The sequence below is a fragment of the Myxocyprinus asiaticus genome, chromosome 26 (assembly GCF_019703515.2).
Source record: "Myxocyprinus asiaticus isolate MX2 ecotype Aquarium Trade chromosome 26, UBuf_Myxa_2, whole genome shotgun sequence".
NCBI classification, from domain to species: domain Eukaryota; kingdom Metazoa; phylum Chordata; class Actinopteri; order Cypriniformes; family Catostomidae; genus Myxocyprinus; species Myxocyprinus asiaticus.
Genome location: NC_059369.1, coordinates 278,102 through 302,531, shown reverse-complemented (window position 1 = coordinate 302,531; position 24,430 = coordinate 278,102). Strand labels below are relative to the sequence as shown.

The 24,430-nt window shown below is 45.2% G+C and overlaps 1 protein-coding gene across 1 annotated transcript in view; it reads right to left on the bottom strand.

Annotated features, from left to right (window-relative positions):
• Positions 1–12,068: 12,068 nt before the first annotated feature.
• Positions 12,069–24,430, bottom strand: part of LOC127416693 (RNA-binding Raly-like protein) — a 102,630-nt gene continuing 90,268 nt past the window's right edge. Inside the window, exons 6-7 of the mRNA XM_051656203.1 lie at positions 15,499–15,669; positions 12,069–12,088 (exon numbers count right to left, since the gene is read on the bottom strand). Coding sequence (XP_051512163.1) covers positions 12,069–12,088; positions 15,499–15,669 — 191 coding nt within the window. The remainder of the gene's footprint in view (positions 12,089–15,498; positions 15,670–24,430) is intronic.

The window sequence follows — 24,430 nt, the reverse complement described above, 5'->3', positions numbered from 1 at the left end:
TGAAATTCAGTACGTTCTTGATCTTAGAGCAACTCCACACTTTAGGTCAGCTAACACAGGGTAATTTGCTCCAAGCTCAGGAATGTCAAAGCCGACTGTATGACAGGGGCACTCGACTATTCGCACCGGGAGTGCTTGTATTACTGCCCACCTCAAGCTCTAAATTACTTGCCAAGTGGCAAGGGCCCTTTGAGGTCACACGGCAAGTCAGAGATCTCAATTATGAGGTTAAGTGAATGGATGGGGCGGAGCACATCAAGTTTACCACCTCAATCTCCTAAAATCATGGAGGGAGGCAGTCCCTGTGGCCTTAGCGACGGTAGTCCCAGAGAGAGCGGTGCTCGGGCCGGAGGTGACTCTCAAACCAAATTCATTCACCCCGGTCCTGTGTAGAGACCACCTCTCACTGTCGCAGCTCACATACGTGGCCAAGTTGCAAGCGGAATTCACGAAAATGTTCTCACCTCTCCCCGGTCGCACAAACCTCATAGAGCACCATATCGAGACCACCCCAGGGGTGGTGGTTCGTAGCCGCCCCTATTGCCTTCCTGAACACAAAAAAAGGTTGTTAAGGAAGAATTAGAGGTGATGCTTGATATGGGCTTAATAGAAGAGCCGCAAGGCAATTGGGCCAGCCCGGTGGTTCTGGTACCCAAGAGCGACAGGACGGTCCGGTTCTGTGTAGACTATCGAAAAGTGAGTGCAGTGTCCGAATTTGATGCGTCACCAGCCCGCTGACTGATCTTACTAGAAAGGGGGCTCCCGATCCGGTCCAGTGGACGGAGCCGTGCCAACGGGCTTTTCTAAAAATAAAATCTGCACTTTGTGGGTGACCAATCTTACATACTTAACATTACATGATGTTGCCCTGGCCTGAGTCGTGCGGTGGGGGTATGTGGTGATGGGGGCACGGTCGAGATGGAGTGGTGTGGCTCATCGTGCTGGTTGACATGATTTATAACAGCTGTTTCTCATTACAGTGATAGTGGAGCGAGCCCTTAAAACAGCTGAACACGCCAGAGAAGGGAGAGAGGGAACGAGTGTGCAGTGTTGGCGTCTGGTTACATTGAGTGTTTGATCTATTGAGTATTGTGAAGAAGTTTGTTTATTTTGAGAGTGTTGATTATCGAACTGAGTGAAAACATTGAAAAGAGTGCATATGCTGCAAACAAAGGCAAAGAAAATAAGAGCCTTTTGATTTGAATACACAATTACAATTAATATAAACAACCATAGTAAACCATTTAATCTTCTTTAATGTTTTAAAAGTCTTGTACATCTCGCTCAAAAACATGTGAGTACCTGACCAAAACAGGCTCACACAATGATACAGACAGGTCCAAAACTATCACCATGTTTTCTTCATCTTCAGAGTCTGTATTATAACCCCAATTGGTGTCACTGTCTCCTGAGGAAGAGTCGTCAAAAGAATCTTCTGTATTAACCCCCTGAAGTGCCTACGGAGACATAGCTGTCTGACTTCTTGTTTATAAAATCACGACCACTTTGAATCGGACATTTGGGGTCACACCATTCCAAACGATAATGGAGGTGTGTCTCGGACGGCCGTCAAAGTCTTCCAGATGTAAGTATAGAAATAACACCAATCTTCTTCCGTGAAAACAAAGGAAGATTGTCGTACGAGTCATCGCCGTCAACTTCTCTAGTGTAGATCTTGACGGTCCGTGTTGTTTAATTAAACTCAACCCGCCACTCTCATAGGCTATGGGAAACACACGTATCACCATGTCTGACATTAACTCTGGCACACTCGATCCATTCTTGCGCTTTGGGGCTAAAGGTCATTTAACTTGCATTCTCACTGGAGAAAAGGCCATTTCAGTAACATTCAGAATAGTTTTCCTAATGTACAGACATTTAGGAAGACACACACCATTTTAAACCGCATGCTCAACAAAAATTTTATCACTTAAAACATCTGTCAAAAGTCAAACAGCGGTCAGTTAAAACACACTTCCTGTGACCACAAACAGATATCCTGTCACCACAGCATACATCCTGTCAGCCAAGGGTCAAACTACAGTCAGAGACATCTGGTTATTGTTATCAGACATAAACACCTGTCAAAACATCAGGTTTATTGTTATCTCTCAAACAGTCTTCCTGTCAAAACATCCGGTCATTCAAACATCAAACAGACATCTGGTCAGACATTTCCGGTCATTCAGACATCAAACACACATCTGGCCAGACACATCCAGTTATCATTATCAAACTGAAACATCTGTCAACTACTTCTGGACACACCCTCTTATCAATCATTTTGACATACTGCCCTATATATATTACTACTATGGCTTTTCATCCCGAAGTAGCGAGTTACCACGTTCTAATTCGATTGGACAACATGACAGTAGTATCTTACATAAATTGCCAGCATGGAATCAGATCGCTGCCAATGATAAGCCTGTCACGGCGCCTCCTCCTTTGGAGTGAACGCTATCTCCTCTCCTTACGCGCGACATACATCCCAGGCCAACTGAACTTCGGTGCAGATCTGCTGTCATGCCAAGGAGCAATACCTGGGGAGTGGAAGCTTCATCCTCAGGTGGACCTGAGGATTTGGGGCATATTCGGAAAAGTGGAAGTGGACCTGTTTGCCACCCACTTTCCCCTTTAATACTACATGTCCCATGCCTTGAGGGGTGGATGCCATGGCTGCGGCCGCAGGTCTCACCCCGTCTTAAGGTCCATGTAGTGACTATTTCAGCATACGATGCCCCAGAGGCTGGCTCCTCCATAGGCAGACATGATCTAATTTTGATGTTCCTCAAGGGAACGAGGCGCCCCCCTGCCCTGCTACAGTCCCAACCTGGGACCTGAACCCAGTTCTAGCCTATGGAATCTGCACAATTATGTGTGCTCTCTCTAAAGACCGCACTTCTGCTGGCTCTAGCCTCAGTTATACGGGTGGGTGATATGAACTGGAATTCGGTCCTGGTCTCTCAAATGCCAACCTCAAACCCAGAAAAGACTACATGCCTAACGTTTTATCCTTGCCCTTCAGGGCCCAGGTCGTCTGCCTACAAGCCTTTTCCCCACTGTTTAATTTGGATGAGGGGCAGATGCTGCACTTGTTATGCCTGGTGCGGGCATTGAATATCTATGAGGAGCGTATCCTTCAGTTCAGACTGTCGGATCAGCTCTTTGTTTGCTTTGGAGGGCGCATGAAAGGTATGTCCATCTCCAAACAGAGGCTGCCTCATTGGATCGTCAATGCAATTGCCCTCGCCTACGAATCGCAGGGTGCGTGATGCCCCATCGGTGTGAAAGTGCATTCAACCAGAAGCGTGGCCTCTTCACGGTGTATCCTTACATGACATATGTTTAGCAGCAGGTTGGTCTACACCAAGCACATTTGCCATATTTTATAATCTAGATGGGGCCTCTCCCTCTTCGCAGATCCTCACTGTCTAAGAGAACTAATTGTTCCAACGCTTAGCAGGTGAGACTGGGCTCCTTTGTAACGAGCGGGCTATCTGCTACAACTCTGATACAGCTGCCAGTATTCAGGCCATTGTCAAAGTTACCCTAAAGTCACAAGCACTTCTTATTAAACTCTTCCTTCCCAACCCTGGTTGTGAAGTGGTTAAACTTATACTGGGTGTATTTATAGGTTTACATAAATTCCCAGTCTGAGATTAATTTTTCCTCCTGGTTTTTCACTATGTAGGAGGATTAATCATTACTTTATGCACCTCAAAGCATGTTTTTGATGCCGTCACCATCCTGTGTGGCCTATGACATCCTATAGTGTCTATGCCTCTGGCAAGGCCCCTCTGTGGGGTCCCTCTATACTGTCATGTCAGTAGTGCAGCTTGATTGGACGCTGTTCCCCATAAATGTCAGCTTAACTGATGCAATGTCGAGTGAATCATAATCAAAATGGTACATCTCCTGTTATACATGTAACCTCGGTTCCCTGAGATGAAGGGAATGAGATATTGCGTAGGCTGGCCACACTACTGACCCAGAGCTTCGAGGTGCGAGACATGTGCTCCTTGTCCCTCAGTCAGAAAATTGAGGAATTGGTGATTTCGCACCCAGTTATAAGGGCCAACTTGGTGCCTAATGGGGCAGGGCTCAAACACTATTGCCAATTAGAAATTGCTGTTATTGTATAAGGGCTTCAACTAGGTCGTCAATGAAGGAATTCCTCATAAGCGGCTGCTTAACTGATGCAATCTCCTTCCCATCATCTCAGGGAACCAAGGTTACGTGCATAACCGGAGATGTTAAAGGGTTAGTAAAATTCTCTCATGATTTACTTACCTTTCAGCCATCCCAGATGTGTATGACTTTCTTTCTTCAGCAGAACCGAAATGAAGAATTTTATAAGCAGATTTCAGCTCAGTTTGTCCATACAATGCAAGTAAACAGGTGCCATCAGGCTGTTGGCTGTTCAGCGGTCCAAAAGGCATATTTAGGCAGCAAAAAAGTAATCCACACAGCTCCAGACGATCAATTAATGTCTTCTGAAGCAAATCGATAGGTTGGTGTAAGAACAAATCTATAATTAAAACATTTTTAACTTTAAATAATTGCTTCCAGCCAGTGCTGGATTGCTGTTTGAAATGAACTAACTCTCTCGTGACGTTCGTTCCTCTATAGTATACAAAGCGTGCACTTCCGACTTCTCTTGTGAACTCGTCATTGTGCTTACGTCACGTGACTGTAACACAATGCGTCGACTGCTGGCGGGAAGCGATTTTTAAAAGTTAAAGTTATAATTATACAGTACAGAAGAGCGTGTAGGCTGGTGTTGTCAGATTGCAGGTTGTGGTAGAGTGCCGTCATTTTTGTTGGCAGTTTGTTGTGACATCTCGCGCTGCAGGTTGGCAAAATGTATAGTCAGCAGGGACCCCGTCACATCAGCAGGGTAACTGGGGTCTTGCTATTGTGTGCCAGAGAAGTGGAGGGGTATATACTTAATGTGTCAGCAGGCAGCGGACACACTCCAGAATATTTTAAACGAGATCTCCCCACATGTTTGCACACCGATGTTTTACCGATGTGTCACACCCCAAATGTCACATGAGAAAGTGAAGTGTGATTGGTTTAACATGTCGGAATGAACAGTTCTTGGCCAGAATGATATGATGAAATATGGTGATAACAGCATTATAGCTTTTTTGGGGATAGAAGTGAGTACTGGCCTGTTCACTTCAAGCACTGGTGGTTTTATTGAAGGCCCACCTCCAACTTGGGAAATGGCCAATCATAGTTTAAAATCTGGGATGATATTTGTGGTGGCCAATCAAATTCTAGGCCAGGGCCACCCCGTGCCACCCATCTGGACACACCCCTGCTTTTAAAAATCTTCGTTTGTGTTCTGCAGAAGAAAGTCTTATGCATCTGGAATATCATGAGGGTGAGTAAATGATGAGAGAATTTTTATTTTTGGGTGAATTATCCCTTAATAATGATATATTTTTATGAAAAAAGAAAGAAAATGTTGTATGGGATAAGATAGGGGACCCAGACAGAGTGCAAAGATGTCAGGGGGCCCAAAATCTTAACAGCGTCCCTCAACATAACAGCGTTGAATAGAAAATGATGGACAAAGAAAAATTCAACATAGTGAACATACAATGCCATTTTATTCTAAATGACTAATTAAAATGTAGGCTTGTATAATAGTGATGAAGTTTGAAAGGCAAACTGACAGACATTTGTAATTAAAATATATCTTTTATTTAAACATGTCTTTCTAATTCTATCAAATAAAGTGAATATAGTTCAGTGTGCTGTTAATTCTATCAGTAGTAAGTCATGGGAACACACATAGCACACCAATAGCCTAGTTTCCATCCACTTTTCGTGCTATTTTGTTAGACAAAGTGAAAATGCGAAAAAAAAAAAAAAGTGCGAAATTTGCCGTCTTCTGCCTGTTTCCATTCAAATGGCCTTTTATCGATAATTTTAGTGTGTGTGATGACGTCATGCCTAAAAAAACACTGTCGCATAAGTTTTGGTTTATCGCTAAATAAATCTGCCCTTAAGCCGTTTCCATACAGAAATGTGTGTTTATCGCTAATTCGCCTCCCAGATGTCCCTAATTTTTTTCCTCTGAAGTTTTGGTAAAATGGGGAGAGTATTGGGACGATTCATTGAAATTAACCAGCTAACTGTCATTTTAATTTCACAAATAAATGCAATCAGAAGATGAGGAATTGCAGTCAAAAGGGAACAGTACACTTCTGATAGGACTGTAATATTGGTCTTGATGTTACGCCTATCGCAGGTTGACACCGGTTCCGACCCGAAAGCGAATCGTCATGGCCCTGTTCAAGCTGGCAACTTGCACCAAGTAGTGGGGTAATTTTCGGTCTTAGTATAAGGACCATCCATCCATGTGTATACTGTGTGCACAGCTATTAAAGAAAAATTGATGCAGTGTAATATCAGGGTTTACATATGATACATTCCTGATATTCAATAGGCTATTTTGAACAATCATCTAATCTAAAGCATTGCCATCTCAACTGCATTATGTCCTGTATATTTGTCCCACAACTTTTAATGACCAACTGAACTTGATCATCATCTAAAATTAATTTTAGCATCATAATGCAATTTACATTCTCTGAAGAAGCTCAGCAAATGCAATCCGAGGTAAAGAGGGTTCGATTTAAAATATATAAAAGTTTTAAAAGGTTCAAAAGCTCATTTTCTGAAAGTTAACTCCACATTGGACAATTAGTTCTGATAGTTTATAGTCTTGAAGTGTAGAAAATGTCATTCAGCAGACTTTATTTGTCTACAGAACAGGGTAAGGCTAATTTAAGTTTGTGTAAAGAAAAGGCATACATAGGTCTACAAATATAATTTTTTTCGTTTGGTAATTTATTTTTTTAATTGAATGCGTTTTTCATTTGGTAATTTATTTAATTTAATACAGGGAATTTTACCAGCATTTTTTCAAAAGTAAGCTAAACAATAATTTAATAGAATTGGGTTGTATGTTAGTGTTCCAGAAAAGCACACTTATGCTTTTCTCCTAGTATTGTGTCTTTATCTTTAATTTAAAACATCTGAGCACAGATATGATTGTATTGTGGGCTAATTCTTTGACTGCCGTCTATTATTTTGAATGGTGTGTAAAAGCAATTTATAAATAAACGGATGTCTACCATGATTAAATTAATCGCAAAGAGTGGCTATTCATTTGTTCTCCGTGCACTTGTCAATGTGCATGTCTTGATACGAGATACTTGTGTTGGCACTCCTGGAAGTGTCATGTTTGCAGTGATCGGATCTTTATGCCGTTCAGATCAATCCATAATCACGTACAATAAATTGGCTTTTATGGATGTATACCTTGTCGTCATGATTAACACAGGCTAATGATTTGGGTAAACTCTGTTATCTGACACTACATTTTTGCGTTAATGCCAATTTTCTCAACAAAAAGTGTTTCCAAACCAGTTTTTCGCGACATTTGATGTATCGACATTAAACGCTAGAGTTAAATGGAAAAATATTATGTCGACCCTTGAGAAATGTTAGCGAAAATTTGCATTCCCATCAGCTTTATTTTGATGAGCTAAAACTTTTTTCGCAAAAAATCCTTGGATGGAAACGTCTCGGGTTACTTGATTGTAACCCTTGTTCCCTGAAAAAGCGGAAGGAGATGCTGCACTTGATTAAGCGCTTATGGGAACGTCTTTAGAAGTGACCAGCTGTGAATATGTGTGCAACACGGTCAATGAAATTGACTAGAACCTTTATAGCCTCTGTTGGTGACATCAGAATGCGCCAGTACCAGGGGCTATAAATAGATGTGCCACAGGTGCATCATCAGGTATATTTGTCTGAAGAGCAGTCCTGGGACATCCTCAGTGCAGCAATGAAGCACAGCATCTCGTTCCGCTTTTTCAGGGAACAAGGGTTACAGTCAAGTAACCAGAGACGTTCCCTGTCAAAAGCGGAACGAGATGCTGCGCTTGATTAAGTGCTTATGGGAACGAGAATACCCACGCCGCCGCACTGTGGGTGTCTGGACCCCTTACGGTTGTGTAGTGTGTGCTAACAAGAACGCGAATGGTCTTAGACATGAGCTTGTGACGTTGACTCAAGGACGTGAGAGCCCGGAGTGGCATGAACATCCAAACTATAAAATCTTATGAATGTGTGCGGAGAGGACCAGCCTGCTGCATTACAAACATGCTGCAGAGGGGCACCCCCTGCCAAAGCTTTAGAAGCAACCCCCCTGGTAGAATGAACCCTGATGCCTACTGGCGAAGCTTGACCGCACGCTTCATAGGCAAGGGCAATAGCATCCCTCACCCAATGTGACATTGTCTGTTTTGTAGCGGCCGCCCCCCTTGCTACGGCCCCCATGACAAACAAATAGTTGCCCTGACATACGCAACTGGCTAGTACGGTGGACATAGGCCTGAAGAGCTCGGACTGGACACAGTCTGTGAAGTCTCTCCTAATCCGGTGTTGTGAACGGCGGAGGACAGAAGGCCTCAAGAGTGACCAGATGTACGGTCGAGAAAGGAACCTTAGGCAGGTAGTCAGGATGAGGATGCAATATCGCTTTCCTGCAAATCCCCAATTCTTTTTAAATAAGTGATAGCCATAAGAAAAACCATCTTTAGAGTCAGAAGCTTGTCAGACACCGACTCTAGAGGTTCAAAGGGGGTCTCAACCAGACCCTCAAGGACTATAACTAAGTCCCATGAAGGGATCCTGGTTCTAACAGGAGGCCTCAGTCGCATGGCCCCACGGATGAAGCAAGCGAACAAAGCACCCCGTTAATCAAGGCATGGCAAGCCGACAGGGTGGCCACATAAACCCTGAGAGTGGCGGGGCATGTGCCTATTGATAATTTCTCCTGCAGGAAGTCCAGAACTGAAGCAATCTGGCATTAACTGGATCTGCATCAGATGGCAAGACGCACCTAGAGTGGGACCCAAGGCGAGGAACTGGGGTCTGATCCACATAGAGTCTGATCAATCATATGCAAAAGGCCCATAGGTGCCATGAGACCTAACATTCATTGATACTGAAGAACAGTATGATCTTGGCCTAGCCTGACTTTGCTCAGGGTATTCTGAATGGTCTTGATTCGAGCGGGAGACAGCTGTGCCCGCATCGTGATCGAATTCCATACGATCCCTAAATATGTCGTTCTCTGGACAGGAGAAAGAATGCTTTTCTTGTCGTTGAGTCTCAACCCCAGAGAAACTAGATGAGCTAAGACGACATTTCTGTGCTGTAATGCCAGTTCTTGCGAATGTGCTAGTATCAGCCAGTCTTCTATGTAATTCAAAATGCGGATGCCCTGAAGTCGCAATGGAGATAGTGCTGCATCCATGCACTTTGTGTATGTGTGAGGTTATAAGGCTAGGCCGAATGGAAGAACCCGATGTTGGTAAGCTTCGCCCCCGAAAGCAAACCTCAGGAACTTCCTGTGTTGTGGCAGTATTTCTATATGAAAGTATGCATCCATGAGATCGATCATGACTAACAAATCACGATGTTGAATTTGTGACATGATCGTCTTGACAGTTAGCATCTTGAACTTGAGCGCCTTGACTGAGCGGTACAAGTCTCAAAGATCTAAAATCGGATGCAATCCCCCATACTTCTTGGGAACCAGGAAGTATCTGCTGTAGTAACCTGACTCTCTCTCTGGAAGGGGAACATGTTCTAAAGCCCCCTTGACCAGAAGAGATTGCAGCTCTTGTGACAGTAAATGTGCTTGTTCCGGTTTCATGGTAGTGGGGACCACACCGTTGAAATGTAGAGGACGGCGAACAAATTGAATTCTGTAGCCCTTTTCTACTGTCTTTAGGACCCACATAGAAATACCTGGCAGTAGCTTCCACGCTGCCAAGTTCTCTGAAATGGATACCAACTTTGATATTTCCCGTTGAGGGGATGTTGGATGTTCCATGTCCTGGGCGACAACAGGAAGCATCAGAACACTCAACATTTTGCTGGAAACCACTGCCCCCCGAAACACCAGAGGCAGTGGGGATGGAGAGGTTTCATGGGGGTGTCGGGAAGGAGCGGGTAGATGTTTTGTGTGCCCTGTCCCTAGGGGGGCTACCCCCACAATGCTGAGCACAAGGCCACCAGGACTTCTTTTTGGAAATAATGGTCCTGAGGTCTTGCTTTGGAGGCTGCTGAGGGTGACGAGCCAGTCCCCAATCTTTACAAGGGGGAGCGTGACTCACCTCACTTTGTTTTTGAGCCTCCCTTCTAGAAGGACCGGGGCAAGGCTGGGTGGCCGGTAGCCCCTCCCCCTGAATGCAGCAAGGAAGGAATTGCACAAAGGCTTCTTCGTGTTTTTTCACCTCCCGAAACCTGGTGACGACTGTATTCACCGAATCGCCAAACAGGCCAGAAGGTGAGACCATTGCATCAAGTAGGAATACTCTGTCCTTATCCTTGATGCCCGTGAGGTTTAGCCACAGATGCCTCTCTGTGCTGACCAAAGCAGTCATTGAACGGCCGATAGCACGAGCCATCTGCTTGATTGCACGGAGAGATAAATCTGTGGCTCGACGAAGCTCTGTGAATGCTTCCTCATCGATTGTACTACCCGCACTCAGGTCCTCCAACAGATCAGCCTGGTATGCCTGTAACACCGTCATGGTGTGTAGCGCAGCACCAGCCTGACCTGCTGCTTGATAAGCTTTCCCCACAAGTGTTGAGGCAGTTCTACACGGCTTTGTGGGGAGAGTTGGTCTTTTTAATGATGATGTCGAACCAGGCGAGAGATAGCCCACAAGCGTCTCTTCTACCTGTGGCATCATCGCCTTAGCACCCACGATAGTCGAATATGTCGACGTCGAAGGCACAAAGATACGGGAAGTATAAGGTTTCCCCCATGAACGAGTTAACTCATCATGGAGATCTTCAAAGAAGAGGAGAGACTGATTTTGTGTTCCCTTCCCCTGGCCGCCAGACAGAAATCTGTCTTCTAGTTTCGATCGTTTGGGGGTCTCTTGTTCGCGTGGCCAGTCAAGCTGTAATCTGGCCACCGCATGAGTAACCACCTCGAGTAATTCCTCAACCACTTTGTCATCATGTGAGGAAGGTTCAGAGGTAGGCAACTCAATGTCCGCAGACCCAAGAGATTCATCGCCCCTCTCATGAAACGAAGAGGCGTGCTTCGAGATCACGCGAGGGACAAACTGGATCTGGAGATAGAGCGAGGGATGGACCCGTCAGCCAGATCCATACGTGAGCCCCACAATGGAATGGTGGGTGCTGGCTCTTGGAAGTAAGCGAGACGAGCGCGCAGCGTCTTCACTGTGAACAGCTCACAATGCTCACACTCGCCTCGCTCCAACGCAAGAGCAGCGTGCTCTTCCCCCAAACAAACAAAACAAAACTGGTGTGTGTCCGATTCAGCCATAGGACGTAAGCATGGAAACACACACCGTTTGATTTGTTGATTGCTCATTTTTTCTTTCTTTTGTCTTTTCCACACTAGAATGACAAATCTAACTCCTATCAGAAGAAAAATAGAGCTGAGAAGCTGTAGAAGCACAAACACAATACAGAGTGGTCTGAAGACAAAAGACCTGATGATGCACCTGTGGCACATCTATTTATAGCCCCTGGTACTGGCGCATTCTGATGATGTCATCAACAGAGGCTATAAAGGTTCTAGTCAATTTCATTGACGTGTTGCACACATATTCACAGCTGGTCACTTCTAAAGACGTTCCCACAAGCGCTTAATCAAGCGCAGCATTAAGTGTAGCTTTTGACAGGGAATGTAGTTAATGACACCATTTCCTGAGGATGCAACACACTTCCATTCAGACTGCAATAACCATTATATGCCTAAAGAAGGTGCTATTCAAACAAAAACTGCTCAGAATGCACCTATCAGAACAAATATTTAGGTTATATTATCTTTGTTTTCTCTTTCTTGACAGATTACATCAGACTCTTAAATGTTGTCTAAAATGTTGCCTAAAAAAGGTTAATACTATTTATACTTTATTTAAATGAAAAACATTCAGTTGATCTGATGGATAAACACTAAGTACCTGAGCAGTGGTGCCTCATCCTCCATGTCAGAACTGAGCCGATTCATCTGTTGTAAAGATAAAACATATGTATGAGAAGACACAATACCAAAAAAATATTAAACTAAAAGTGTGCTCATTTAGAGGAAAACACTGTGTAAACTGAACTTCCTCTGACTTTGAGTCATTATTTTATAAACAGAAGACTGAAAGCACTGTATTAATGGATACAGATCAGATCATATAGACTTATATTTTATAAAACATGTTGAGGACAAGACAAATGAATTTGAAATATAAAATGAGTGAAAATAACAGGACTAAGAATGCGCTAAACAAACCTGAAGTTTTTCTTTTGGTGGAACACATTTTATCAGTTTATCCAAATGAACAAATCTAGTAACACTGGAATGGGCTGTTCTAAAACAAGATGCTAAATCAGTGGTGTCAGAAACAAGTTCTACACAGAAGAGCGTAACGGATGAAAACCTGAAAAATTACTAGAGAGAAACTAGTGAATCTGTACATGTGAAATCTGTGGTATAAGCAGAATACTTGATTCTGGGCCAATGAATTGGTCAAAATTAAATGCATACCTTAGGTGGTTAAAATTTTAAATTGATCAAACGTAACCAATTCAACCAGTGACTAAAACAGATGGAGCTTCTTGCCTTTTATATTACTTAAAGCAAACATGAAGTCAAAATTGACCCTATTTACTTTCTTAATACACATTCATCGGTGCACATTATAAAAAATAACATAAAATAATGTTTTCATAATCTTTCATCAAAATAATAACTTGTTTTCTGAAATGACTTTCCGTTTGGCTGAAGTCATCAAACCGTCTTATTTTTCAACCCCTCCCCTTGAACCACCTATCATATAGACAACTTTACACCCTGAAATTAATTTCCACTGAATAAAACAAAGTCCCAACCTACATCTTTCTCGTTGAATATCCTGTTTCCCTCAGACAAATGTCACATTATGGAGTATAATGTAAAAGCGAACACTGTTTTGTGACATGACATGGTTGGGCATGTACTTGTGTTTGTTAGTGGCATGAGCGAACAGTACAGTAGAGCGTGTACGCTGATGCTGTCAGTTTGCAGGTTGGTGGTAGAGTGGCATCATTTTTGTTGGCAGTTTGTTGTGATGTCTCGCACTGCAGGTGGGCAAAATGTATAGTCAGCAGTGACCCCGTCACATCGGCAGGGTAACTGGGGTCTTGCTATTGTGTGCCAGAGAAGTGGAGGGGGTATGGGTAGTGGACACACTCCAGGATAATTACACATAATTGTAAAGTGCTTTCTGGGGAATTACAGTTTTCTATTTATATACAGTAAGAGCACAAAGCAAGTGAGATGTCAATGTCGCACCATTGTTCCTTAACTTGTACCTTTTCTTTCTCTTGAGCGCTTGAGTACTGTGTGTGCTTGTGTGCTACCTTCAGTTTCCAGCTAAAAAGCACTGAGTAAAGCACTGAGTAAAGCACTGAGTAAAATCGCTCACGTCGGTGTGATTTTTGTGCCACATGAGCAGATCTGTTGCTGAATAAACCTGTAATGTGTTGCAATAATGACAGCATGATTAATGTGTGTTCTACTCGCTGGACTTTTGTTTGTTTTCTTCAGAGTGAACAACAGAGGGACAGAGAAAATGTTTTTAAGCCCCCAATGAAAGAGAGTGTTTGTAGATATTTATTGCTTTGCTCAATTTGCTTGGAGAATTGGAATGTGTGAGTAGCAGTAGTTTTGCACTTGTCTACAGTATACAGCTGTAGCTTTATATTAGCAACATTAAAGAAGCATTTATAAGCTGTCAGAGTGATTTGACACACAGTCACTTTCAGAATTATGCTGAATGCAGTGTGATGCTAATTGTGCACTGATTGCTGCTCATCATCTACAAACAACTAGCTGTGTGCTAATTTGCATACTTATACTATGCAGTATAAGTATTGCTGTTGATATGAAAGTCTATATTTTTGAGTAGGCTATGTACAACAACCCGAGCGCTAATTCTAAGCACAATTTTCGTATCAGCGCAAAGCACAAGTGGGCATGGGTGGGAGTGTTCCTGCCTTTGCTGTTTGGGGATTCCAACAGCAGATGATATCAAAGATACACTGATCACTTTTAATACTAGCCTATTATATAGTATATGTTTCAGTAGATCAGTATGATCAATAGTAATAATAATAATAATAATAATGAGTTTTGGAAAGGCAATATACAAAATAAACATAAGGATGCTGTCAGAAATTAAAAAATAAAGCATTAAACAGAGAAACAAAAATACATTACAAAACAAAGAACAATGGGAGAGAATCAAAGCATATTTCAAAAAGGTGAGCCTCGGGCGAGCAGTGCGAGAGCCAACAGTTCCAGAGAGGCCGATTAGTAAAAAAAAAAAAAAAAAACACAAAAAAAAAAACACGTATATCGCGGTCAAGTAGCGCAGCCGACAATAACAGTAACAGAGCGGGGAATGCATTGCATGCAGCCCATATACACTACCGAATTCTTGTGAATCAGCTGTCTTCAGATATATCAACATTGCTTGACATAAATAGTTTATATAATACGATGCAGATGGTGCAAAAAACAAAGAAGAATCCCAGAATTAATTTGCATGTGCAGAGTAAGATTTGTGAAAGTAAAATCAAATTGCAAGCGTAAAACAAATTGCAAATGTACAAAAAGATTTGCAAAGGTGTAAATAAAGTTGCAAGTGTAAGAAAAAAGATTTGTGAAATTCATGTGTTGTGAATAAGTAACTTCATATTAACATAAAAGTACCCTTCTGACTTTTTTTGCACTTACACTTTTGGCACTGTTTTATCGCCTAAATATGGCCAAAAACATTGCAAACAATGGATGGATGCTTATCAATAAATGGTGTCAACTCATCTTTACACACCCAATAAAAGTGTATTATTAATATTTACATTTTATATTTAAGAGAGGAGAGATATCACTCTACCAGAGGAACGACGCTAAGCCATATGAAGAATCTGCCTGTCACATTATTTAACCAATCAGGTGTGAGTTAACTGTTCAATTATTTTATTTTTTATTTTTTTTGATTGGTCAAAAGAAGCAGGTAGACATGCCTTCCCCCTCACACTTGCAAAACTATTTTTAGTGAGAAAGTCATGTCAAAAGTGTGAGTGCAACAAAATGGAAAATGGAACAATTATATCTGACTATTTCTGGAAAATATTTTTACCACAAACACAAGTAATTTACACTTTAGATTCAATGTGATCAATCTGTTTTGCTGTTCAGACCATTTCTTTGCTTGCATATTGCTGGTTGCAGGTTTGCAATGTTTTTGGCCACCTTTAGGTGAAAAAACAGTACTAAAAGTGCAAGCACTTCATTTATGCTTTTAGAAATGTTACTCTACACATGAATGTGGCCGACTGCTCTTGCACATCTATATGTTTGATGAGTTAATGAGGGCGTCTTACAGTGTGTGGAGAGTGTGTCATCATCGCTGGCCTCTCCCAGCTCAGGACTGTCTCTCCGGGGCCTGCAGTGGGGACTGAGGCTTCGGGGAGAAGCTTCTGGACTGCTGACTGAAGGATGTGACAACAAGCCTCCTAAACTCCCATCCTGAGATAAAGGTGAAGTTGCAACACCTGCAAATTCATACAAACATTAGTCTGAGGACAAACAACTGGGTTAAGTAAGCAACACGGAAGTAAGCAAGCGGCTGTTTTTCCGCTCTCATTTACCGCAATGTAAATAAATAGAAAGATAATAAGACCAGAATTTAGTAAGATGGGCTTATAAATTATTACTCAACCACAGGATGTACAGTAGAATAATATGCCAATGTCAGATAATTTTTTTAAATCAGCATTTAAAGTAAAAGAGTAAGTAGATCATTCACTTGTTGCTGTGTGTTGTATTGAAGAGACAATAATAAAATCTGTTTCTTACTTTACAGAGAGCATGGCAATTCAGTTTTTTTTAATGTCTCCATGTAACCCTCCATTCATATTTATCTGCAAAACCTCAGATGTTGCCTTTATTTATTTATTTATTTCAAAAGGCGATCATCGCCTGATCTCTCATTAATTCTACCTGAATAAAGTTGGGAAACATTGTTATACAGCGTCATAACTAACACATGAGCCATTTTATCCTACTGGGTATTTTATCCACATTGATGAAATGAACCAGGTTTTTCCATTGCATAAGTGAGTTTGTTAAACGTGAAACTGGTGTCTCACTGCACTTTCTGTCAATGTCTACTGTTGACCTGTGAACGCTTGTCTCTGTATGTTCATGTCTACTGTCCTCTGACCTGTGGACTCTCTTGTCTTTATCCATGACTACTACATTTACATTTGCATTTATTCGTTTGGCAGATGCTTTTATACAAACGACTTACAAAACGAGGAAGAATACAACATAAGCGATTCATCTTAAGACAGTGGTATTAAAATTGCTGCATTACAAGTTTTAATTGCATCAGAAAAATACTATCCAAGACAGAGAGTAGAGTGCAACAACAATAACAGCAGACACTGTTAAAGAGTTCACATGTGTGAGAACAGTAGACATGCACAGACAAAGACAAGAGTCCACAGGGCAGACAACATTTATTTTTTACCTTCAAGAACTATACACTTCCAGAGTGAGGAAAAAGGCTGGAAAAATCACTCTGGGCCCCACTTACCCTGCCCACTACCTTTTTGAACTGTTGCCTTCTGGCCGATGCTTCAGAGCTCTGAGCACCAGAACCGTCAGGCACAGGAACAGTTTTTTCCCCCAGGCTATCCATCTCATGAACAGTTAAAACTGCCCCATTGAGCAATAATTAATGTGCAATACACAGCTTAGTATTTTTATATTATCCAACACATCCAACCTCCTTGAAACAACCACACCGTCTTTTTCCAGAGCAGCCTGTATTTCTCCTGAGTTTACCTGTGGGTTTTTCTTTGTATCCCGAACAATTCTTCTGGCAGTTGTGGCTGAAATCTTTCTTGGTCTACCTGACCTTGGCTTGGTATTAAGAGATCCCTGAATTTTCCACTTCTAAATAAGTGATTGAACAGTACTGACTGGCATTTTCAAGGCTTTGGATATCTTTTATTATCCTTTTCCATCTTTATAAAGTTCCATTAACTTGTTTCGCAGGTCTTTTGACAGTTCTTTTCTGCTCCCCATGGCTCAGTATCTAGCCTGCTCAGTGCATCCACGTGAGAGCTAACAAACTCATTGACTATATATACACAGACACGAATTGCAAATTAAAAAGCCACAGGTATGGGAAATTAACCTTTAATTGCCATTTAAACCTGTGTGTGTCACCTTGTGTGTCTGTAACAAGGCCAAATATTCAAGGGTATGTAAACTTTTGATTAGGGCCATTTGGGTGATTCCTGTTACCATTATGATTTAAAAAGGAGCCAAACAACTATGTGATAATAAATGGCTTCATACGATCACTAACCTTAAATGAAAGACAGTTTTTTTGCATGATCAGTCATATTTTCAAAATCAAGGCCAAAATTTCACAATTTCTGCCAGGGTATGCAAGCTTTTGAGCATAACTGTATATAGTATACAGTTATGCTATGTCTTTGTCTGTCCATATATATATATATATATATATATAGTCTATTGTGTATTCTATATATACTTTTTTCTTTTCAATATTTATTTATTTTTTATAAGTCTTGTTGCTATTTTGTAATGTTGTGTACTGGAAACGTCATGGTTACTTATGTAACCTCCGTTCCCTGATGGAGGGAATGAGACGTTGTGTCGATATAGTGACACTAGGGGTCACTCTTGGGAGCCCGAGACACCTCTGGTCTTTGATAAAAGGCCAATGAAAATTGGTGAGTGGTATTTGCATGCCACTCCCCCGAACATACGGGTATAAAAGGAGCTGGTATGCAACCACTCATTCAGGATTTATGCTGAGGAGCCGATATAAGGTCCGGCCATTTCAGCAGGTAGTTCAGCGTTGTGGCAGGAGGGACACAACATCTCATTCCCTCCATCAGGGAACGGAGGTTACACAAGTAACCATGACGTTCCCTATCTGTCACTCACTCGACGTTGTGTCGATGTAGTGACACTAGGGGTCCCTATACGAAACGGCACAACTGGCTGAACTGTGTTACGTGAACTGGCGGTGTGTGGTGGGCAGACTGCTGTGTGCCTCATAGCCAGCACACCAGGTCGACACGTAACCTCCCCCAACATAGTTATGAGTGTCGAATGGCCCTTTTTGGGGACAAGTCGACTACCCAAAGATAGAGACAGGCTTAACCCAGTCGTGGCCTCTTTTCCCCTTCACTTTTTCCACTCCGTAAAAAAGAAGGGGAATTATCTGACTGGGCCGCCAGGTCTAGTCGGGGGGTGTCCCTCCCAAGGGGAAGACACCGCGGAGACCACACCTCGCCCAAAGAGAGGGGGGATATTTAAGTGGAAGAATATGTCACATGGTCTTTCCAACCATATGGAGAGCCTTCAAGGTAGATCCTGCCCAATGGGGGAGGAGTTACTACAAACATGGAGACTGGGGCAGAGGGGTTCTGCCCAAGGAAGACGCAGTTTGCCAGCAGGGAAACGAACTAGCGGAAGATATATATCACATGGGGTTAGCCTTACAGGGAACCGCCACATGCGGAGCACCTACCCCAGAACAGGGCTCTTAGTTAGCGCGTGTACTGGGCTGGCAGCGAGTCTCTCCGAAAACTCGACTGCCACAGGGCTCGGAGGAAGTCAACCAGGGAACAAATTTTGTGAACACTACTGGGAATTAATGGCACACGTCTTCAGCTCCAAGGGAGGTGGAAGGCGCTATGTGCAAGCGATACACCCGGCCGGCTATCCCGGGCTTATCCGCTTGTGTTGCGTGCCACTACTTGGGACAAAACCGGTTCCACCCGGAGGTTGTAGAACTTTGCAAAGGTGTTGGGTGTTGCCCGGCACGCTGCTCTGCAAATGTCTTTTAGAGAGGCACCTCTGGCCAGGGCCCAGGAAGCCGCTACACCTCTGGTAGAATGGGCTCGTAACCCTACCGGGGGCGGCATGTTCTAGACGAGATATGCCATAGTTATGGCATCAATGAGCCAGTGGGTGATCCTCTGCTTGGAGACAGCGCTTCCTTTCCGCTGTGCACCAAAGCAGACAAAGAGCTGCTCAAAGATTCTAAAGCTCTGCGTGCGATCCAAATAGATGCGTAAAGTGCACACTGGACACAGCAACGACAGAGCTGGGTCTGCCTCCTCCTGGGGCAGTGCTTGCAGGTTCACCACCTGGTCCCTAAAAGGGGTGGTGGGAACCTTGGGCACATAGCCCGGTTGGGGTGTCAGGATCACGTGAGAGTAACCCGGACCGAACTCCAGGCACGTTTCGCTGACAGAGAATGCTTGCAGGTCACCTACCCTCTTGATGGAAGTGAGCGCAGTCAGGAGGGCAGTCTTCAAGGAGAGTGCCTTAAGCTCGGCTGACTGCAAAGACTCAAAGGGGGCTCTCTGTAGACCCTGAAGAACTACGGAGAGATCCCATGAGGGAACGAGGCGTGGTCTGGAGGGATTCAGCCTCCTGGCACCTCTTACGAACCTGATGATCAAGTCGTGCTTCCCTAAGGACTTACCGTCGACTGCGTCGTGGTGTGCTGCTATGGCAGCAACGTACACTTTCAAGGTGGAAGGGGACAGCCTCCCTTCCAGCCTCTCCTGCAAGAAGGAAAGCACTGATCTGACTGCACATCTCTGGGGGTCTTCGCGTCGGGAAGAACACCACTTAGCGAACAGACGCCACTTAAAGGCATACAGGCACCACGTAGAGGGGGCCCTAGCCTGAGTGATCGTGTCTACCACTGCGGGTGGTAGACCGCTTAGGTCTTCTGCGTCCCGTCCAGGAGCCAGGCATGAAGATTCCAGAGGTCTGGGCGTGGGTGCCAGAGGGTGCCCCGTCCCTGAGAAAGAAGGTCCTTCCTCAGGGGAATTCACCAGGGGGGAGCTTTCGCGAGGAGCGGGAGGTCCGAGAACCACGTCTGGGTGGGCCAGTAGGGTGCTACCAAGACGACCTGCTCCTCGTCCTCCCTGACCTTGCACAGGGTCTGTGCAAGCAGGCTCACTGGGGGAAACGCATATTTGCATAGGCCAGGGGGCCAGCTGTGTGCCAGCGTATCTATGCTGAGGGGAGCCTCGGTGAGGGCATACCAGAGTGGGCAGTGGGAGGATTCTTGGGAGGCGAACAGGTCCACCTGTGCCCGTCTGAATCGACTCCAAATCAGCTGGACCACCTGAGGGTGGAGTCTCCACTCTCCCCTGAGGGAAACCTGCCATGACAGCGTGTCCGCTGTAGTGTTGAGGTTACCCGGGATGTGAGTGGCTCGCAGCGACTTGAAGTGCTGCTGACTCCGGAGGAGGAGACAGCAGGCGAGTTGTGACATACAATGAGAGTGCAGAGAGGTTGACATATGCTACCGCTGCCGTGCTGTCTGTCCGAACTAACACGTGCTTGCCCTGGATCAAACCGAGAAAAGAGATGCTCTGAACCGGGAGGAGCTTGCTCTTTTCCCAGTTGACCCGAAGCCCTAGTCGGCTGAGGTGTGAGAGCACCAAGTCCCTGTGTGCGCACAACATGTCTCGAGAGTGAGCTAGGATTAGCCAGTCATCGAGATAGTTGAGAATGCGAATGCCCACTTCCCTTAGCGGGGCAAGGGCAGCCTCTGCGATCTTCGTAAAGACGTGAGGAGATAGGGACAGGCCGAAAGGGAGGACTTTGTACTGATACGCCTGACCCTCGAACGCGTACCGCAGGAAGGGTCTGTGTCGAGGAAGGATCGAGACGTGGAAGTACGCATCCTTCAGGTCTACCACCGCGAACCAATCTTGAAGCCGAACGCTCGCCAGAATCCGTCTTTGCATCAGCATCTTGAACGGGAGTCTGTGTAAAGCCCGGTTCAGTACTCGCAGGTCCAAGATTGGACGCAACCCACCGCCTTTTTTTGGTACGATGAAGTAGGGTCTGTAAAACCCTTTCTTCATCTCGGCTGGAGGGACAGGTTCTATTGCATCCTTCCGTAGGAGGGTAGCGATCTCCGCGCGCAGAGTGGCGGCGTTTTCGCCCTTGACCAAGGTGAAGTGAATACTGCTGAACCTGGGTGGGTGCCTGGTGAACTGAAACGCGTAGCTGAGTTGGATGGTCCGGATCAGCCTCCGTGACGGATTGGAAAGCGCGAGCCACGTGTACAAATTCCGCGCAAGAGGGACCAAGGGGACAACGGCAGGTGGGGCCTCACGGCAGGGCGGAGCATGAGGTGCCACAGCACATCGTGGCCGTGCTGAGTCTAGGGACATTGAAGCACTTACTTGGCTCCTTGTGACCATCCCCGGAACAGCCTGGGACAGGGGAGGAAGAGGCCTGTCCTCATAAACCGTGGAGACTGCCACATCGGGGGCGGCTGTGTACCATAGCTGGGCACTCAGGGGCAGAAAGGGCACCTCTGGAGCCTCAATCCTCAATCCTGCAAGAAAAAGCCCGTGGACGGTAGTCGTGGTGATGACTATACGCACCGGGTATGTGACCCAGGGAGGAAGGAAGCCGCTCTTTTGCTGAACTGTTGGGTACCGCAGCCACTTGGGCGTGCGGCAAAATCAAACAAAAAGGCAACAAAAGATTTTCCACCCAGCCCTCCACCGGGGGATGGAGTGGTCTTCCTACCAGCTCCAAGTGAGTGGGTTCCCTCGTCCCTGGGTTGCCCATCTCAGGAGCGCTTTGAGGACCTCCGTGGGTTCTTTGGCGTCGGCTTCCACACCGGAGCCGGTGCAGTCACCGCAGGGGGACGCCCTTGGTGACGAGCAGACAGGGTGCGGGATCTTGAGCTGCGCCGGGGCAGGATGTGCCAGATTGCCTCTGTCTGCTGCTTCAATGTCGAGAACTGCTGGGCAAAGTCCTCGCCGGTGTCGCCGAATAGGTCCGCCTGGGAAATGGGGGCAGCAAGGATCCGTGTCTTGTCGGCCTTGTCCATCTCAACCAGGTTGAGCCAAAAGTGGCGCTCCTGGACCACTAGTGTGGCCATTGTCCGCCCGAGAGACCGCGCCGTGACCTTCGTCATCCGGAGGGTGAGGTTGGTCGCTGAGCGCAGTTCCTGCATCAAATCTGGGGTGGAACTACCCTCATGCAGTTCTTTCAGCACCTTGGCTTGGTGGACCTGCAGGAGAGCCATGGCATGTAGAGCAGAGGCGGCTTGTCCAGCAGCATTGTAGGCTTTAGCCGTCAGGGACGATGTGAGCCTACAGGGCTTGGACGGGAGCTTAGGGCGTCCACGCCAGGTGGCAGCGCTCTGCGGGCATAGGTGCACCTCGAGCGCTTTATCCACTGGGGGAATCGCTGTATAGCCCTTGGCCGCCCCACCATCGAGGGTAGTGAGAGTGGGGGAACTGCGGAGTCGGGGCCAGGCAGTGAAAGGTGCCTCCCACAACTTCGTCAGCTCCTCATGCACTTCCGGGAAGAATGGCACTGGAGTGGGGCACGGCTGCTTTGAGGGGCACTGCGAGCCCAGAAACCAATCATCAATCCGCGAGGGTTCAGGGGAGAGCAGAGGGTTCCACTCTAACCCGACGCTCACGGCCGCCTGGGAAAGCATGTCCATCACTTCGGCATCGGCCTGTGACTGGGCGACCGTCCCCGAAGGGGGAAGCCCAGCTGAGGCTTCTGCATCTGACTGGACAAGCCCGCTCTCCGATGCTGTGCTCGAGAGCTCATGATCTTCGCGGGCTCCAAACAAGAAGCCAGACTCGCCGTGAGACGAGCAGGCGAACTCATCCAGAAGCCCGATTGGGGCAAACGAGCGTGCTGGGGAATGGGAGGTCCACGGGGGGATACCCGGCAGAGACGATCCCATTGGGGTCCCCAAATCGCCACCAGTGCTAGCCGCTAATGAAAGCAAGCCGCGACCGCAACGTTGCCCGAGAACATGACCCATTCACAAATGATGCCTCCGTGTGGGTCGCGCCCAGACATGAAAGACAGCGATCATGACCATCCGAAGTTGAGAGATAACGACTGCAACCAGGAATAACACACAATCGGAAAGGCATCTTTGAAAAGATGCGTCTTTAAAAAGACGTTCCGTGTGTGCGCTCTTTTAGAAAAATATATACACTTTTAGAGGGGAAAAAGGCTCTTTCAGAAAATATACTTTCTAGTTTTTCTGCCGAAGCGCCCAGGGGTGTTCTCTGCAGTGCACCAGTTCAGAGGAGGGAGAAGCCGCTGAAATGAGCCATCAGATCCAGCAGAGGTGAATGAACAGTAATATTCAGCTCAATGAGCATGACCATTCGGCTCTGAAGAGAAAATCTGAATGAGTGGTTGTATACCAGCTCCTTTTATACCCGTATGTCCGGGGGAGTGGCATGCAAATACCACTTGCCAATTTTCATTGGCCTTTTATCAAAGAACAGAGATTTCTCGGCTCCCAAGTGTGACCCCTAGTATCACTACATCGACACAACGTCGAGTGAGTGACACATAGGGAAATCCTATCACCAAGACAAATTCCTTGTATGTGTAAGCATACTTGACAATAAAGCTCATTCTGATTCTGATTCTCTGACCTTGTCTTTATCCATGTCTAATGTTCTCTGACCTGTGCACACTTGTCTTTGTCTGTCCATCTCTGCAGTTCTCTGACCCGTGGACTCGTTTCTTTGACCATGTCTACTGTTCTCTCACCTGTGGACTCTTTAACCAAATCTACTGTTCTCTGACCTGTGGACTCTTGTCTTTGACCATGCCTACTATTGTCTGTCCATGTCTACTGGCCTCTGACCTGTAGATTCTTGTCTTTGACTATGTGTATTATATTCTGATCTGTAAACTCTTGTCTTTAACCATGACTTCTTTTCTCTGGCCCGTGGACTCTTGTCTTTCCATTTCTACAGTTCTTTGACTCATGGACTTTTGTCTTTGACCATATCTACTGTTCTCTCACCTGTGGACTCTTTCTTTGTCTGTTCATCTCTACAGTTCTTTAACCCATGGACTTTTGTCTTTTACAATTTCTATTGTTCTCTTACCCGAGGACTCTTATCTTTGTCGCTCCTTCTCTATTGTTCTCTCATCTGTGAACATCTGTGTCCACTATTGTCTAACCTGTGGACTCTTGTCTTTGTCTGTCCATGTCTACTGCCCTCTGACCTTTAGAATATTGTCTTTTTCCATGTGTCCTATTCTCTGATCTGTGGACTCTTGTCTTTCCATCTCTACAGTTCTCTGACCCGTAAACTCTTGTCTTTGACCAATTGTCACCTGTGGACTCTTTTTTTCTGATTACATCTCTAAAACACCCCAATCATGAGGATTTGCACTTTACAACATTAGGATGATAAGACTCTTCCTCTCTGAACATGCCACACA